This window comes from Danio rerio, chromosome 18, assembly GCF_049306965.1.
Source record: "Danio rerio strain Tuebingen ecotype United States chromosome 18, GRCz12tu, whole genome shotgun sequence".
NCBI lineage: Eukaryota > Metazoa > Chordata > Actinopteri > Cypriniformes > Danionidae > Danio > Danio rerio.
The window spans coordinates 16,016,276-16,032,267 of NC_133193.1; the positions used below are offsets into that span (position 1 = coordinate 16,016,276).

Here is a 15,992-nt window from a genome sequence, read left to right on the forward strand (position 1 = left end):
TATGTATGTGTCGTCCCAAATGGAACACTAATGGTTTTTTTTACTAAGCGAAAATTCAAACTGTTTCCCTGATGACAATTGGCAGTTGCCAAATTAGTTAAATAAATGACCAAAGTACCAAATAATACCTGCCATAAGTATAACTGCATACACCGTCAGGAGGCTAGTGACAATGATTTATGCGCATTAAATGGGTGGATGAAACATAGCTATAGTCATTTAATGCAAGGTGTATTTGTTAAAATTAAGCAACTTGTTTATATATATTTTTTTGTGTTAACCTACACTTAATAAAATATTAAAGATTAAGTGATTTATAGTGATCACTACTATTTTAAATAATTAAATATTTATATTCATATCTTATAACTAGCCCCACACTGTGGAATCTGCGCATGCAGAAATCTGCAGATTTTCCACAGATTTTTAGCCCATCGAGTTTGTATTTACTTGTGTAAATGTATGTGAATTTTGTATTTAAGTTTTAAATTCATTTCACTAATATTATTGTGATTATAATAATAGTAATATAAAAATGTTGATATGATTTATATGGTTTATGTAATTTTTGTCTTTTAGTAGATGTATTACACAAGAGGCTTGCTTTGTTTAACAAACAAGTGGCTCTAATTGAATTTGCATATTAAACATTACAAGTTAAAACGAATTTTTGATTTCATGTATTAAGTATTTAGTTATGATATTCCTAAAATCATTCCACAAATCCGCTGAATTTAGTCTTTTTTATTAATTCTTTTTTTTCTTTTTTTACAAATTTCTCAGCAGAAATGGCAATAAATTTCTGCAGATTGTGTCTTGCCCTACTCATGATCTTGCATTTTTGTTTGCATTTGGTTTTAAAGCATTGGAGCATTTACATGTCTAAATATAACATTTGCGGATGTTTGTTTTATAAGCTGAAAAAATTAATAAATAATGTAAATTTCCCTTTCAACAGTCTGTTCAGTGGTGGCTATATTTTCTGGTGGCTATTCTTCCTGTTAAAATACATATTTCATATTTGAAGCAAAATATGACATGATCTGTCCCACAATGCTCACCTATTTTCTTTTTTTCATGCTCATAGCACAACAGATAAATCACCTTTTAAATTAAAGGCTTCATAGCTCAGAAAAATAGTTTAGCATGACAGGGAAGATATTGGCTTTCATTCTTGAGTGAACTTTTTCATGAACTAAACCGTCAATGAGAAGATCCTGCTCTCTGGATTTCTCATTTTCTCCCTTTCACATTCTTTGACACTTTACATGATGACTCTTGGCTTGAGTTTGATCTCGTGTCTTTGTCTCATTAACAGAGGGGTTCATCTGAAGTTGGAAAAGCTCTTGTTTTCCCTTGTGAGGAGAAGCACTAATGTGGTGTTTATTTTTGTGTGCAGGTATCTGATCGGAGAGGAAGGATACTGCCTGACCTCGTTGCAGAGCGCGCTGACGTATGTCGAGTCAATGCTGCCGAGTGGAGCTCCACCACCGGCTCCTAAACCCACCTGACAGAGGTACAGCCACTGACTTCATACACTCACAGTACCTCACCAAGGCTGTGCACCAAAAAACTAAAGTGAGCCTGTTTAAGCTGCATTTTGGATCACAGCCCTTTTTTCATTTCTTTTTTTAGATATTATTTTTTTTAAACCATAAAAGTTTAGTTAACTATATTAACTCTCCTCTGAAGTTGTTTTCAATATTTTTGTCAAAAAACATACAAAACAAAATATACATAGAACACAAGAAGCTAGTTTAAGACGTTTAACCCTGTAAGACTTCAGAAATCAAAAATAGGCAGGAAATTCACATTTTCTGCAACTGAGATGTTTATTAAACAATCTCAAACAAACAAATTTTTGCCATAAATATTTTTTTAAATATTTATTTTGTATCACATTTGATACATCAGCCGTTTGTGCAACTTTTTGCTCATAACAAGTCAATTTTATGACAAAAAAAATTATTTTGCCCTTGACATTTTGACAAGGCAGTTTTTCACTTTGTTTTTTCCTGTTATCAAATCATATACAACAGGTTTTTAAACAAAGTATTGAACAAGTTGATATTTTATGGGTCTTAAACTTGTGTATCAAATATGATGCGTGCGGCTCTGTTCACCTTATTCTCTGCGTACGAGCAGGTGCAGCCATTTACCATCTACCGGTCTCATTCATTTTAGACGTTAAAAACAGCTCGTTCAGCTGCTTAATGTTACAAACTGATTTTTTCTTATTAATTAGCTCTGCTTTTTCTGTATAATCATGCAAACACTTGTTTGTAGAGCAAGTAGTTTAACTGTTTTCTGCAGATTATTATTCCTAGTCATTTATCCCAGCAACTGAATTGGAAGTTCTAAAACAATTACAAAAACAAGCACTTCCACATTGAAAAATAAGGTCAATAGGGTTAACTGATGTGTTTAAAAATGTCACTTGTATTTTAGGATTTCCAAATGGAGGTTTATAAATATTATTATTGTAATATTAACCGTAAATGTATTGTTTTTTCAAATTGTACGACTTTAGATATTGATTCGTTTATTCATCATTTTATCATCATACCCTGTAAAAATCTGCCAACTGACCCAGCCGGGGCTCGAACCAGTGAATCTTTTGCTGTGAGGTGATCATGCTACCCACTGCGCCACCATGACCCCCTTTTACTAAACAGAACTATAATTAAGAATCATTTTCTCATACTACACTGTTTTTAATAGACCTTTAGGATAAAGTTTTAAAGCCTGGAAAAGTTATTTGGATTATGAATTGATTTTTGGCTATTTGACAGTAATAATAATTATTCAAAGGGGTATGATGATTTTCAAAAGGCACTGTGTGTATATCGTATGACTAATGACATAATTTAGAATATTAATAGTAATAGTAGTAATAAAATAAAAGTATTTATTTATATATATATATATATATATATATATATATATATATATATATATATATATATATATATATATATATATATATATATATATATATAATTTTAATAATAACTAAAACTAATTAAACACCTCAAATAATAAACTAAAAAGGAAATATAAACTATTTAAACCTTTAAAAAAATTTATATGATCACGTAAAATACTAAATTGGAGTTTTAAAAACTGTACTCGATGCTAGATTTAAAGGGTTATTTTCCCTATCATTACACAAATATATTGTATGTTTATAGAATGTATTTTTAATGCATTTTTTTTGCTTAAGATTGGGGAGAGAGGAGGGAAAAAAAACGAGGGGCGAAAGTAACAAAGCAATATTTCAAAGCCCTGACATCATTTGCTTTCCAGGCTATATTAGCACATTCAACATGCAACCCCTGATGGTGCTGCCAAATATCACCTGATTTCAGGAACGTGTCCTACGGTTCACTCCAAATTTCAGTTTTTAAGTGCAAAATATAGGTTCTTGTATCGGTTCTTTTTTTCCTTATTACAAGTTGTGTTTCTCTCTTGATGCTTCACAGTAATGATCAATCTACAGGTTATTTAGTGCAATAACACATGAGTTGGTAATTCTGAGTTTTTCAGTTAAATTAAAGTTAGTCCAAAATGGAGAGTTCCTGTGGGGATAAACTAAACTAATTCTACATGACAGTATTTATCAGAACTCCTATTTTGTCTGTATATTTAACTTGACAGTTGTCAGTGTTGTGCTGTCACACATTTAAACTTTTGTTCATCTATCTCTTAACAATTTTAATGAAATTGTGAAGCGAGTGTCAGGGCGGTGAATCTGGATCTTCTCCACATGTGCTACTTTAGATGCATTACATCGACCTTACTGAACTTTTAACTTCACAACTTGAAGTGTTTGTTTTTTTGGCCACAGGGTGAAGTTTCTATTTAAGGTCGCGTTACTGAAATAATGATAGTCTACGGTGGCTTAAGTTCTAATTAGATTACCCAATGGAGACTGTTAAACATGCCAAAATGTCAAACAAGCTTTCAGCCACTGCCAGAGCGATTGAGAACACTTTCATTCACTTTTACCCGAGGAACAGTCTCAGCTCTTAAAGTATCTGGCTGGCTCACGTTGTTCTCGTTCATCCAGCTTAATTAGAACCGCTTGTGTTTTGGTTCCAGGTGCCTTAACCAACAGAAAACATCCCGTCTTGTTTTGAGGGAAATGCCGCATCTCCTTTGCTCAGCCTGTTCAGTCCCAGATCAGGCCAGGCTTCAAGTTCTGTTCGCATCGTCCCGATCCGCTGCTTTTGAAGGACTGGAGGGGGTTATTCGTCCTGTTTGGGCTCTACAAGTTCATCGAAATGTGGTTAGAAGCGAGATCGTGTTAGCACCAAAGTAGAAAAAAAGAAGATTTATATGAGAGTGAATGAAATGAGCCAGATGTTACATAGGGAAAATATTAGTTTTTTTTTTTTTTATGTGAATATTTTGTTATTCCATTGGCTTTTTTTATTTTTGTCAATTTGAGTTTCACAAAATATTTTATGAAAGGAGATATAAACAAAAAACTAAAGCAAAATAAGCTTTGTCATTCTATTTATTAAACAAAAAATATAAGAGAGATTCTTTTAGCTCAGGATTTTAGCCTCAAAATGGACAGAGCTGTGCAAGAAAATATACCATTAAGCATCATGTTATGCAGTGTAGGTTTTATGTAGTTTTTATATCTATAAAAAGTCTTAAATCATTATTTAAATGTGTTTCACTACTTGTCGAGTAAAAACCAATGTGAAAAAAGTGTAGATGTGCAACAAACACTACTGCTGCTATGCCGTCTGTAAAATCAGATGTTACTTGTTGAGGGGATTTGATACAAAAAAAAAAAAATAGGCTTAATAAATTTTGTGAAAAGGCAGTAATAAATGTAAATGTCTGTTAGAGCAGAATGTTTGTTGCTGAAGACTGATAATGTGAATGATTATGAATGTAAACATAGCCTCTTTAAGAGATGGTGACCATGTATTTTTTTACAAAGCCTTTCCAAAGTTCTTTGAACTTAGGATTGGTTCTTGCACATGAGCATGGTTTAAAAATGCATGGCATGTGGATTTTCTAACAATAAAGAAATATGTAATAAGAGTTCCTGGTTTTATTTGAATGCTCCCGACCACCTTTTAATCGATCGGTTGAAGTATGTGAAGGGCAAAGCAATGACTTCGAGAAACGATTGCGCGGAGGGAGGCCGGGGACGCCTGATGGGCAGATGGCTGGATTGTTCCGAAAGTTTCCGGGCCAAAGGAGAAAACATGCCACTCTGAATCAGGAGGCTTAACCTCTGTCCTAGAATACCCTCTGTGTGGATGACGATTACTCTAATGGCTTCACTGTGTGACTCTTTGTCTATGGGCGGCCTTTTAAATCCCTTCCAGTCCACTTGTCTTGTCCCTCTATATAAATGCCCCAATTCCTGTCTGTGTTTTTGAGTTGGCACCCAAAATAGTCTGTGACAAGCCTTGGGGTTAAGCATCAAAACACAGCAAGAGTGCTTTGGGAAAGTTTGCAAACGCTGATCTGCAGTATATGAGTTTTTTATAGAAATGGATAATGTGGCTAGATGGAAACTTTGTCATTCTTCAGTATGGCTGTGCAATAATGAGTTTGTCGATCTATTCAATACTTTAAATTTTTTCAATTGCAACAGATTCTGCATCCATCACACACTTCATCAGGGATAATTCTGAATTTTGCAAACTGGTAGCGATTGACTTTAACAGGTTTCCTTTTTTCAATAGATTTATTCCCCTAGTATCTACCATTTTTTTTATGTTTTTTGTTTAATAGAGAAATGTGGGAGACTAAATGTAAGTAAATCTTAAATTTTAACACTTTCCTGTGAACTGTAATTTTCTGATTCCCATTGTTCAGACAGATGTTAAAAGGTTTGTAAGAACATGAGAGTGAGTAAATGAAAGAATTTTTATTCTGAGATGAACCTGCCCTGCGAGTGTGAGTTTTGTGTTTGAGAATACTGATCAGAAACCATGTCTTTCTGGCTCTTGTCCTGTATGGTCTCACGGAATGGGACTTCTTTGGTTGCCAAAGTGGATACTTGGTTTTCTGTTGTTTTTCATTTTTCAATTCCCAAACTATTTTTGAAATAAGGACTACAAGTCAGATAGTTAATGAAATCCAGGCAGCGAAAGTCATATCACACCCACAACTTTGTGGCTCATGTCACGATAGTGGTTACTTCAAAGAAACTAGCAGTCTGGGAGATTTTCTCTTCCTTTTTTATTTTAATTTCCTCAGACACTCAATATAAATGCTCTGGTAATGAATTATTTCACTTGTACACGTACTAAAGTAATAGACACTATATTTAGGTGGTGTGAAGAAGACTGGCATACTTATTTTGGTTTGTAATTCAGATTTAAAGGCAGTGTTCACTTAAGGATTGTCATTGTCCACTTAACATTACATTGTTTCAAACCCATGTTATTTTATGCAGATGATTTTTTTTTTATGAAAGCTTGTTTGCAACATAAAACAATAAATGCAACTTGTGTCATTATTCATAGCTTACAGACTTATAGAGTTGAGAGATGATTCAATTATCACACAATTTCAACTTATAAACTCACAATTTTGAAGTGTTTTGCAATTATATATCTCAGAATTGTGAAAGGCAGAATCGCAAGAGTTGCAATGTATTAACTTGTAATTGAGGTAATGTCGAAATTCAGACTTTTTCTGAACTACACTAGCAAGTCAAAAGTATGAGATACGTTTTCTTATTTTGTTTTATTTTTTGTTTTGTTTAATTATTCTGTTCATCGAGGTGCCATTAACCCTTTGATGCACTACATGGGACTAAAGTGACTCGTCTGTATTATTTTTTAAAATCTATTTTATAGCTTGTGCATCAAAGGGTTAATTAAATGTAAAAAATAAATTGTTATTGTCAGATATTTAATTTTCATGAAACTGCTTTCTTATTTTAAGTAATTTTAAATTAAGTTATTACTTCAGTCATTATTGCTTTTATTAATATTTACAATAATAATGATAATAATAATTATAACTAATAGAGTGATTTGTGACTGAAGTAATGAAGCTGAAAATTCATCTTTAATATAACTAATTAATATTTTAATTCTAAACTACTTTTGAACAGTTTTTTTTATAGTGCATTAACATTTTACAACTTATACTGTATTTTTGATTGAATAAATACAGCATTGGTGAGCAGGAGAAGATCTTTTAAAACGTTTAAAAACCCTACTGACCCCAAACTGTGTACAAAAATTGCTAGCAATATATTCATCCACATATTTGAATGTTTTTGAGTAATATCGTGAGTAGGCGTGGGCCATTCTGACGCTATGATAACCTTGGAAAATATCATGGTTTCACAGTATTGTGATTACTGCTCGAAAATATATTAATTTTAAATGTCTAAGTAAAAAACAGCTTTTTCCTCCTTTGAACACAATATATTTTATTTTGAGAAATATTTTGGAGCAGTAAACATGTCCAGCAAATTAATTAAAATAAATCATTGACTACTTGTCTCTTTATTCGTTTCAAAAACACAGATTACTTAACAATTTAAAAAGGCATCTTTGGATATCTTTTTTGCTGGAGATACTTTAATTAAATAAAAAATCTTTCACGTACCTTTGGAATGGTATAGAAGAAAATTTTGACTGTTTTAAAACCTTGACTTTTTAAAAAATCTTAAACTGTTATCGTCCCATGCCTAGTCATGAGAATGTTTTTATCTTTTTGTTCTAGAGCAGAGATACCCGAAGTTGGTCCTGTTGGCCAAAATTGGCCAATTGTAACCTGTGATTTGGCCCACAATCCTATCTGGGCAGAGATTCATAAAGATGGTTGAGGGGATTTTATTGCTAACTTAAATTAGATGTTGTAAATGAATCTGTTTTTAAAATGTAAATACTCTCACTTGACTGCTCACCGATGTCTGTTGCACAGTCCTCTATCAAATCAAGGCAAAAACTAGTGTAACTCCATTCTGTTATGAATAACTTCATTATAAAATGTAATGGTGAAGCAATGGTTTCTATTTATTTTTAAATAAATTAGGAAATTACTCATGGTGTGATTACCTTCAGCCTAATAGCCTCAATCAACTTTGGTTTTTGGCCCTTCAAATGAAAGAGTTTGGTCACCCCTGGTCTAGAATATAAAGTCGGTCATACAGTTTTAGGACCACACATAATAGACTGTTAATTTTTGGTTGATCCGTCACTTTTAATAAGATGACACAATGCAAAACCACAGCAGACACACTGACAAAACCATCTCACCTCCTTTCCTCTCATTAATCGGACACTTTTTCCTTACTTCAGATTCTTTTAATGGCAAATTTACATTCTTTACATTCATGTCGTTAAAGCGTTTATGCAAATATCATGACAACAGTAAACAAAGACTACAATGTTCTTCAGTCTGGAGGTCAGCCATTTCTGAATCCCTCTTATTACGGGCCACACGGCTGGGAATAATTGGAGCCGTGGAAGCAGCAGCCAGATCAGTGAACGAGGGCAGAGAGTCACGCTACGGGGACGCAAGTGTGCCAACAACCTGCCATGTTTTTCTTTTCTTTTTTTTCCCTCCCTTCTCCTCCAAGCACGAAAAAGAGTTTGTTTTCAGATCCGTTCTCACACACGTCTCTCTTCTTCAATGTCAAGTTTACATGTCTAGGGCTGCGTTTACGCTCGACCGCACTCCAAAAGCATCTGTACCATTCCATCGGCTATTATACTGATTTGTTTTGAGTATTTCAAGGCTATGACTGTACTATGACGACAAGCTGAGGATTTTTCGATATGCAAATGTTTGGTTGACATGCAATAAAACGATACACGCAAGACTAACAGGATACAAAGGGGAAAATCTGACAGGGCTTTATTACAGATTGTCCTCCAAGATGACGGTTTTTAGATCGGCTGGACAGCTCACGGGGAACACTGTGTGGGATGTATTGCGCCGCTCCACCAGCGTAGCCACAGCCTCCCCTAAATCCAAGTGGTTCAGGTACCCTGGGGCCATTCGGTCTGGGGCTGCAACACCTGTGTTGATTTTCACCTGTTGGAAGATGAAGACTGAGGAACTGAAGAAATTCTTTCATGAGACTTTTCCAGTCATTCTACAAGTTATGGCTGGAGTTTAACTCTGTGAGAGTGAAGTGTTTGGGGAGACACAGTGCAGACATACCTGGTTGAGTTTGCATGGCACATCGGGATACTCCTCACGCAGAACCTGACAGAAGGCCAGAGCACTAGCGGCTCCTACAGTCAGGAACCCTGTGCCAGGCATCAGCACTTTCTCTCCAGCTCCTCCTGCACAACAGAACAAACATAGGTATTAGTCCTTATAGTCCCACTTAAGAGTGCCCTCCACTAATATTGGTATCATTCAGAAATGAGCAATGAATAATAGATTTGCATTAAGCCTTTTGATCTTGCTCAGAATATTTAACAACTGCATCTGCTTGAGTTTATGGATGAGGCTTTTTTTCTTTCACCTATTTTAAACAATGTAGTGATAATTCTTCTCAATTTGTTTTTTTTAGAACTTTTATGACCTGAGACAAAATTTACTTAACTATTTTGAGATCTTTTGTTTTGGGCCACTCATAGCATGCTTCAACAGTGCATATGGGCAAGATAGTTGGATGTGCTCTTATTCTGCTTTATATCCAGTGGTGGAAAGAGAACTGAAAAATCATACTTGAGTAAAAATACCATCACTTGCCTAAATATGTAGTGCAAGTAGAGTAAAAGTATCTGTTGCAAATATTACTCAAAGTATGAGTAAACAGTAGCCCTTTCAAAAGTTCTCATGAGTAGCGAGTATCGCTGTGAAAAGCTGATGCATTTACATGTAATTTGTGGATGCTAAATGTAAATGTGTGTAAACGTAACATTCTGTAGAGCATTTAGTTGTTGCCCACAAGCACACGTCATAAGGTTATATTTAGGTCACGATGTCGGGTGACCAAAATTCAATGTCTAGCCAGAGTCTAAGTACGTTTATGTTGATGTCCAATATCGACGTCAAATCATGTTATGGTTGATTTTAGGTTGTGTTAGAAAGTGACCAAAATCCATCGTTGAGCCAACATCTTAAACCAACATCATATTGACATCAAATACTGACATTTATTCATCACGTATTGCAACTAAAATCCAAAGTCTGATAGACGTCATAGTAGTAATGTCATTAGACGTTGATATTTGGTTGATTTTAGGTTAGAAATTGACATCGGCTTGATGTTGGGTTCTGACGTCAGCCTGATTTTCATTTCCAAACTAAATGCAACGTCCCTATGATGGGGTACACTGTCAATCTGATGTCATGTTGACATCAGATTGTTTAAGGCCATTTCGGTCATAATACAGTAAACATTCGTCATCTTCTCATTAGTGACATGCATCTAAACAGTCTCAGGGTGAATGTGTGTAAAGATTTTGGAAATCTTCTTGAACACTTTTAATGCTTCCAAACAGTTTGCTGCAATTAAAATTGCCGATGTCTTGAGGTAGTTCACTATGATGTGGTTTATCTTCTTGGTGCGATTTGATTGGACAGGACTGATTTTTCTACTCACCCAATCCTCATAGACAAGAAAAAATAAAGGAGTAAAAGTACCGATACGATACAGCATTAAAAAATACTCAAGAGAAAGTAAAAATACACATTTTTAAAACTAAAGTACAATTTCTGAGAAAAATATTTACATAACAGTAGTTTGAGTATTTGTAATTTGCTACTTTACACCACTGTTTATGTCACTTAAAGTTGAGTAATTTCCTAAACATTGCCCTGCTGGTGGAAAATGTGTATCAGGCAAGTGTTGCTGTTTTATTCTAGCCACTTTCCAGTTTGTAAAGCTCAACAACCTTTTGCCAAAAATCACATCTGTTTCTTTGGTTTTATATGGGCGTCGCATGTGCCCCTGTAAAACTTGCTATGCAGTGCACTAGTGAATGATTTGAGTTACTGTTTACTTTATATGTAAGCGTATTAATAAAGAGTCGCAATACCAGAATAAAGGCATTACTCTCTATATACAACCGAGCCTGAGCTTTATGTCTAGCAATACCCCTGGCACCACGATCAGTGGATGACATTGTATATTAGGTGTGTTAATAATGCTACTTGAGTACAATGTTAGGTACATTGTCACTTTTGTGTTCAAGTTAGTAGCAGGTTTGGTGGTCTCACTGTCTGGGTAGGTTTAAGGGTTGAGTAGATGAACAATTGGATTGAATGATTTGCTCAAAGTTAAGGTTCCGAATCAAAATTTCACAGTTGTGCTATTCATTTATTAATTTTCTTTTCGGCTTAGTTCCTTTATTATTCTGGGGCTGCCACAGCGGAATGAACCGCCAACTTATCCAGCATATATTTTATGTAGCGGATGCATTTCCAGCTGCAACCCATCTCTGGGAAACATCCATACACACTCATTTACACACACACACACACACTACGGACAATTTAGCTTTCCCAATTCACCTATAGCGCATGTCTTTGGACTATGGGGGAAACCCACGCGAACGCGGCGAGAACATGCAAACTCCACACAGAAACCCCAACTAACCCAGCTGAGGCTCAAACCAGCAACCTTCTTGCTGTGAGGCGACAGCACTACCTGCTACAGTGATGCTATATAATCACTGATTTTTATTACCCATAGAATCTTTTATGGAAAAGAATGTTTTTGTTCATAGTTTGAGGAACGTTTAAATAATTAAGAATCTCCAATATTAAAAAGACCTTTAGCAGAATGAAAAGTTTGCATGGATGTTGAAGGTTTTTTATGGAACTATTAATGTCAACAAAGAACCATAAGTTTTCTCAAGCACTTAATAAATAGCCAGTCTTAACTTTGGCCATGTTTGCACCTAGTTATCATTCATTAATTTCCTTTGGTCTTTCAGAGGTTGCCACAGTGGAATGAATTGCCAACTATTCTAGCATATGTTTTACAAAAAGGATGCACTTCCAGCTGCAACCCAGTACTAGGAAACACCCACACATACACTATGGACGATTTAGTTTACTCAATTCCCCTGCACCGCATGTTTTTGGACTGTGGGTGAAACCGGAGCACCCAAAGGAAACCCATGCAAACACGGGGAGAACATGCAAACTCCACACAGAAATGCCGACTGGCCCAGCCAGGACTCGAACCAGCGACCTTCTTGTGACAGTGAGCAACCTCTGAGCCACCATGCTGCCCCAGCCCCTGGTATTATTATGTATTTTTGTCAGTCTGACCAGAAGTGGGCAACACTAAATGCAAGCATAAATGGGTCCTAGAAGTTTTGAGTTTGTCCGCGTTTGACTAGTTAAAATAAAAGGTAATCCAAATCCATTTGATCCCCTTTTAGACATATAAATTCTTGTGTTCAAACAGCCACTTAAGAGCATCCTCTCTGCTTGCTGACCCAATTCATAACAATTACAAAAGCTGTTATTGAAGCACGCTTGCCAGATGAGACAAACATTGCTGTATGTTTATTTTGAAGGCTAAAGCAAAAGTTCTTGTACCACTTCTGATTCTAATACAAACCCACAGCCGACTTCGTCATTTTCCATATTTTAAAGCAGCTTTTGCGTTCAACTGTGTGTTGGGTGTGGATTTATTGCGATTTATTATATTAAATGACCCGAGAAAGGCCACACATACACCCTCACCTCAAATAAATAAAGCAGAAGAGATTAAAACGGCAGCAAGTGTTAATGGAAATTTGAACATAGCTGTGCAAATAATCTAAATTTTGTTTGATTTTGGCTTCCAATGATAATGAAAAAACATGAAAGAAAAGGTCTTGTGATTTATGAGCATGTGGAAGGGAACACATAAATGGTGACACTGTTATCGAGTGTCTTTATCATGATTAATCAAACATAAAGGACAAGGACAAAATAGCTTATTGCCCTTGACTGGAAGATTTTTGAAGAAACAAATCAAGTTTAATTCTCACATTGAAGAGGCTTAAAGCAGAGTTTGATTCATTAGTATATTCGTATTCTATTGTATTTCCTTTCCAAAATTGTGAGAACTTTTTGGTAGTTTGTCCCACTCTGCTTTAGTATTAGGAATTGTGAAAAAACAAAACACAACAGCAGACGTGAACAGTGCCACAACATTTTTTTCTTCACTAAACTTTCACTCAGCATATGTTTTGCTGGACCTACCTGTGATAAATGTGTAGGTGCCGTTAGGATCGTCTCTCACTAGGGGAAAAAATGCTTTCCAGGACACAAATGTGCTGAAAAGAAGAGTCTCAATAACCTGTTGACCGGAGAGGAAGAGTTTGAGCAATGGTTTGACAACATGGAGTAGCAGTGGATAGGAATGCTGCATGTAAATTTTACTAAAAAGGATCATAGAAAGGTTGTGAGGGTCAGTCTCTTACCCAGTGCAGTTCTTTAAGAGGCTGTGTGTGCGGTGGTCCTCCCTGCCACCAGCTGAATCCCAGAGACGACACCACATCTGTGATCTTTCCCACTGACTTCAGCAAGGCCTGTTTCACCTCCTCCACTCCGTCCTCTGAGCCTGATAGTCATCCCAAATCAATCAAACCTCAAAGTGTTGCAAAGATAACACTGATTAAAAAAAAACTAAATGCAAAGGGTGAAGATACATACCTACATTCCCAACTAAAGTAATCAGGTTACTTTTTGTGCCGGGTGAAACGAAACCTTTGAGTTTCTCCAACTTGCTGCCGTCTCTGGAGATCACAGCCACCTTGAAACCTAAACATGTAGTTACCACACATGAAATACACAACTTTTGAACATACAATTGTATGCAAATAAATTGATTTTAGACTTTAAAATAAATAATGCAAGTTTTTTTATTTTATTGAAACTTCTAATAAAATAAATGGCAGGATATATGATGATTTTCCTGCTTTCTCTGAAACACTTACAACAAAAGTAAACTACAAAAAATAAAAGCATTCACTGTAAAAAAAAGAAAATTGCTGTGCTCCACACAACCGTTTTGTGTTGGGACTACATGAATTAAGTTAACGGATTAGTTTAATTTATTTTAATTTCAAACTTAAGTGGATTGAACATAAAACAATTAAGTTGTCCCCCAAAAAACTCAAGAATTGTGTTGTTTCATGCTCATTTTAAATAAGCGGTTTAAACAAACAACAAACGTAAATCTTTTGTGTAGAAAATCAGGCTAAATCAGAGTTGTAATGCTCAAAAATATATACTTTATAAAAGCAGTTTTTTTCTGAAGCGATGCATTATATTGTATTATATTATATATTAGCTATATTATATTATAACATGATTCAGGGCAGATATATACATTTAAACAATACCCATTTATAATTATTGGGATAAATATTATTAAAGAGAAAAAACTGTTGCTGTAATGTATTCATACATGACTATAATATATTAAAGTATTAATATAATGTAACATAATGCTAACTAGGTAAATATTCAATAGGCTACATCCTCTTACCTCTGTCCAGGAAAGCTTTAACTATCCCGGATCCGACAGTTCCTGCTCCACCGAGCGCTAAAACCACCCTGTCCCCGTTTGACATCGCTGCTGCAGCCGTCAGACGTCTGAGATTGATTATGGTTTATGGGGCTCATGTCTCCTGCTGCTCAAGATATTTAAATCAAACCGCAGTAGGAAAGCCACGCCCTCTTCTGGAGGACACTCCCACAGATTATACATATCTTTATTATTTATCACAAATAACTTAATTTCAAACTGTTCTTTTTTTAATGCATACATTTTACAACTGAAAGAAAAGGGATACTGAAAAAATGTGATGTATCTGTAGAGAACAACATTTCAATATTTAACCTAAAATGTAAGGAGTAGGCATAATATCATGTTCAGAAGTGAAAATACCAGCAGTTAATAATAATAAAATGTAATTAATAATAATATTGATTACTGTTGCAGTCGTTGCTATGAATTACCCCTATATTATATCATTACCAACTGTCTCATCAAAGATTATAGCGCCCTCTTGTGATTAATCACGAATATTTGCTAAATTAAATAAGCACTGCAAACAAGTACCGTGAAAAAGGTTTTTTTTTATGTGTTTGTTATCTTTATTCACAAAATTGGTTTAATATATTTGAAATATAGCTAGATCCATTTGATAGAAATCCTGTCATGCAGGCCTATTAATAAATCCTCAAATGGTGAAAAATGGTCTTACTTATTTAAAATTCATTATATATATAACTTGACATGAACTTTTTTTCTAACCTCCACACTGGTCATTTTCACTAGACAAAATGTTGTTGTTGGAAACTGTATTTTATACAGTCAAATTTGACTTTTGCATGCTAAAAGTACTTGAGAGACGTTTTACTTGATTTGGGTCATTAAAAAACTCCGACTACCAATATTATGATTATAGGTAGCCTATATCTGCTGTACTCAACTTAAAACCTAGGTTGATATAAAACCCAAACAACAGCCATTCTTGTCTAAGGATATTTTATTAAGCAAATTTTTGAATAACAGTAAGTTTATGACATGTTAAATATATAGTAAATCTGCTGGTTTTAAACATACAGAATAATAATAAATACAGTTATGTAACAACTATAACATTACTGTTATATCTGAGGACATATTTGATTAACTTTTTATTCCCTACACCAAATGTTGACTAATGAAAGTGCATTTATAACAACTGTTTATTTGTTAGACTACTGTATTGTCAAACCATGTTGCATACAAATGCATTCAACAGACCTATATGACAGTGTAATGCTGTAGAAGACAAATAAAACACGAGACAGGTGTTTAGAAAGAGTGTAGTTTATTTTGTTTGACCTGCAAACTTATAAAATCAAGATAAACTGTCAGAAAACAGCTAGGAAACATTATAATCCGTGCGCTCGTTAATATAACCCGCGGTTGTCTTCAACTGTTGTCTTCAACGGTTGCCCTTCTTTGCTCAACAACTCAGCTAAAAAACAACGCAAAACATTACAACAGTCAGACATAGAGCAAAGAGCATAGACTCACC

General features: G+C 34.9%; 2 protein-coding genes across 16 annotated transcripts in view; one reads left to right on the forward strand and one right to left on the reverse strand.

Moving 5' to 3' along the window:
- The window catches only part of vps9d1 (VPS9 domain containing 1), a 42,659-nt gene extending 29,499 nt beyond the window's left edge, over positions 1-13,160 (forward strand). For 11 of the 15 annotated variants that reach the window (XR_012393660.1, XR_012393661.1, XR_012393662.1 and 8 more), the window contains 2 exons: positions 1,400-1,516; positions 4,102-5,061. Coding sequence is in view for 9 of the 15 variants with exons in the window: in XM_005169928.5 (XP_005169985.1) it covers positions 1,400-1,511 (112 nt within the window). In the remaining 6 variants the exon portion in view is untranslated. 15 annotated transcript variants of the gene reach the window in all.
- Positions 8,452-14,599, reverse strand: si:dkey-238o13.4. The gene is made up of 6 exons (NM_001099999.1): positions 14,450-14,599; positions 13,612-13,719; positions 13,380-13,519; positions 13,159-13,255; positions 9,163-9,287; positions 8,452-9,033 (listed from the first exon to the last, which is right to left on the reverse strand). Exons 1-6 carry the CDS (start codon positions 14,532-14,534, stop codon positions 8,857-8,859), a joined length of 732 nt encoding a protein of 243 aa, NP_001093469.1. The 5' UTR covers positions 14,535-14,599; the 3' UTR covers positions 8,452-8,856.
- Between the last annotated feature and the right edge of the window lie 1,393 nt (positions 14,600-15,992).